The sequence below is a fragment of the Eimeria mitis genome, genomic scaffold (genome assembly GCF_000499745.2).
Source record: "Eimeria mitis Houghton genomic scaffold, Emh_scaff1758, whole genome shotgun sequence".
NCBI classification, from domain to species: Eukaryota; Apicomplexa; class Conoidasida; order Eucoccidiorida; family Eimeriidae; genus Eimeria; species Eimeria mitis.
The window spans coordinates 8196-8763 of NW_013570075.1; the positions used below are offsets into that span (position 1 = coordinate 8196).

At 65.8% G+C, this 568-nt stretch overlaps 1 protein-coding gene across 1 annotated transcript in view; it reads right to left on the reverse strand.

Moving 5' to 3' along the window:
- EMH_0043030 (uncharacterized protein) overlaps window positions 1–454 on the reverse strand; it is a gene marked incomplete at both ends in the record, with an annotated part of 2355 nt that extends 1901 nt beyond the window's left edge. The window contains 1 exon segment of the mRNA XM_013495800.1: window positions 1–454. Within this exon segment, the coding sequence (XP_013351254.1) occupies window positions 1–454 (454 nt within the window).
- Window positions 455–568: the final 114 nt, after the last annotated feature.

A 568-nucleotide genomic window follows, 5' to 3' on the forward strand; every position in this document is an offset into this window, starting at 1 on the left:
TGTTTAGCAGCAGCACAGAACAAACTGCAGCACTATCCTCTCCCCCCCACATCATCAACTCCTCCTCCTCCTCCTCCTCTTCTTCTTCTTCTTCTTCTTCTTCGCTTATAAGTATTTCAGAGGGGACCCGCGAGTCTGACGGGGCCCCCACTGAACCCTCTTGGGGGCCCCCCACAGGGGGGCCCCCTGACGAAGGGGCCCCCACTGAACCCTCTTGGGGGCCCCCAGGGGGGCCCCCTGACGGGGGGGCCCCCAGGGGCCCCCCAGGGGCCCCTCCTTCTGAGTTAGGAAACTGCGAAGAAGACCCATGGGGGCCCCCGCTGGTCGATGTAGGGGCTTGGGGGCCCCCCTCGTTCGGTGGGGGGCCCTGGCCGTACCCCTCTAGGGGGCCCCCCTCACCTGGGGGCCCCTCCAGAGGGGCCCCCGCAGAAGATGTAGAGGGGGGAGCAGACATCTTCGCACCCGCAACGAGCCCAAGGAGGCATTTGCTGCTGCTGTTGCTGCTGCTGCTGCTGCTGCTGTCGCTGCTGCTGCTGCTGCCGCTGTTGCGGGTGGTGTATGAAATGCG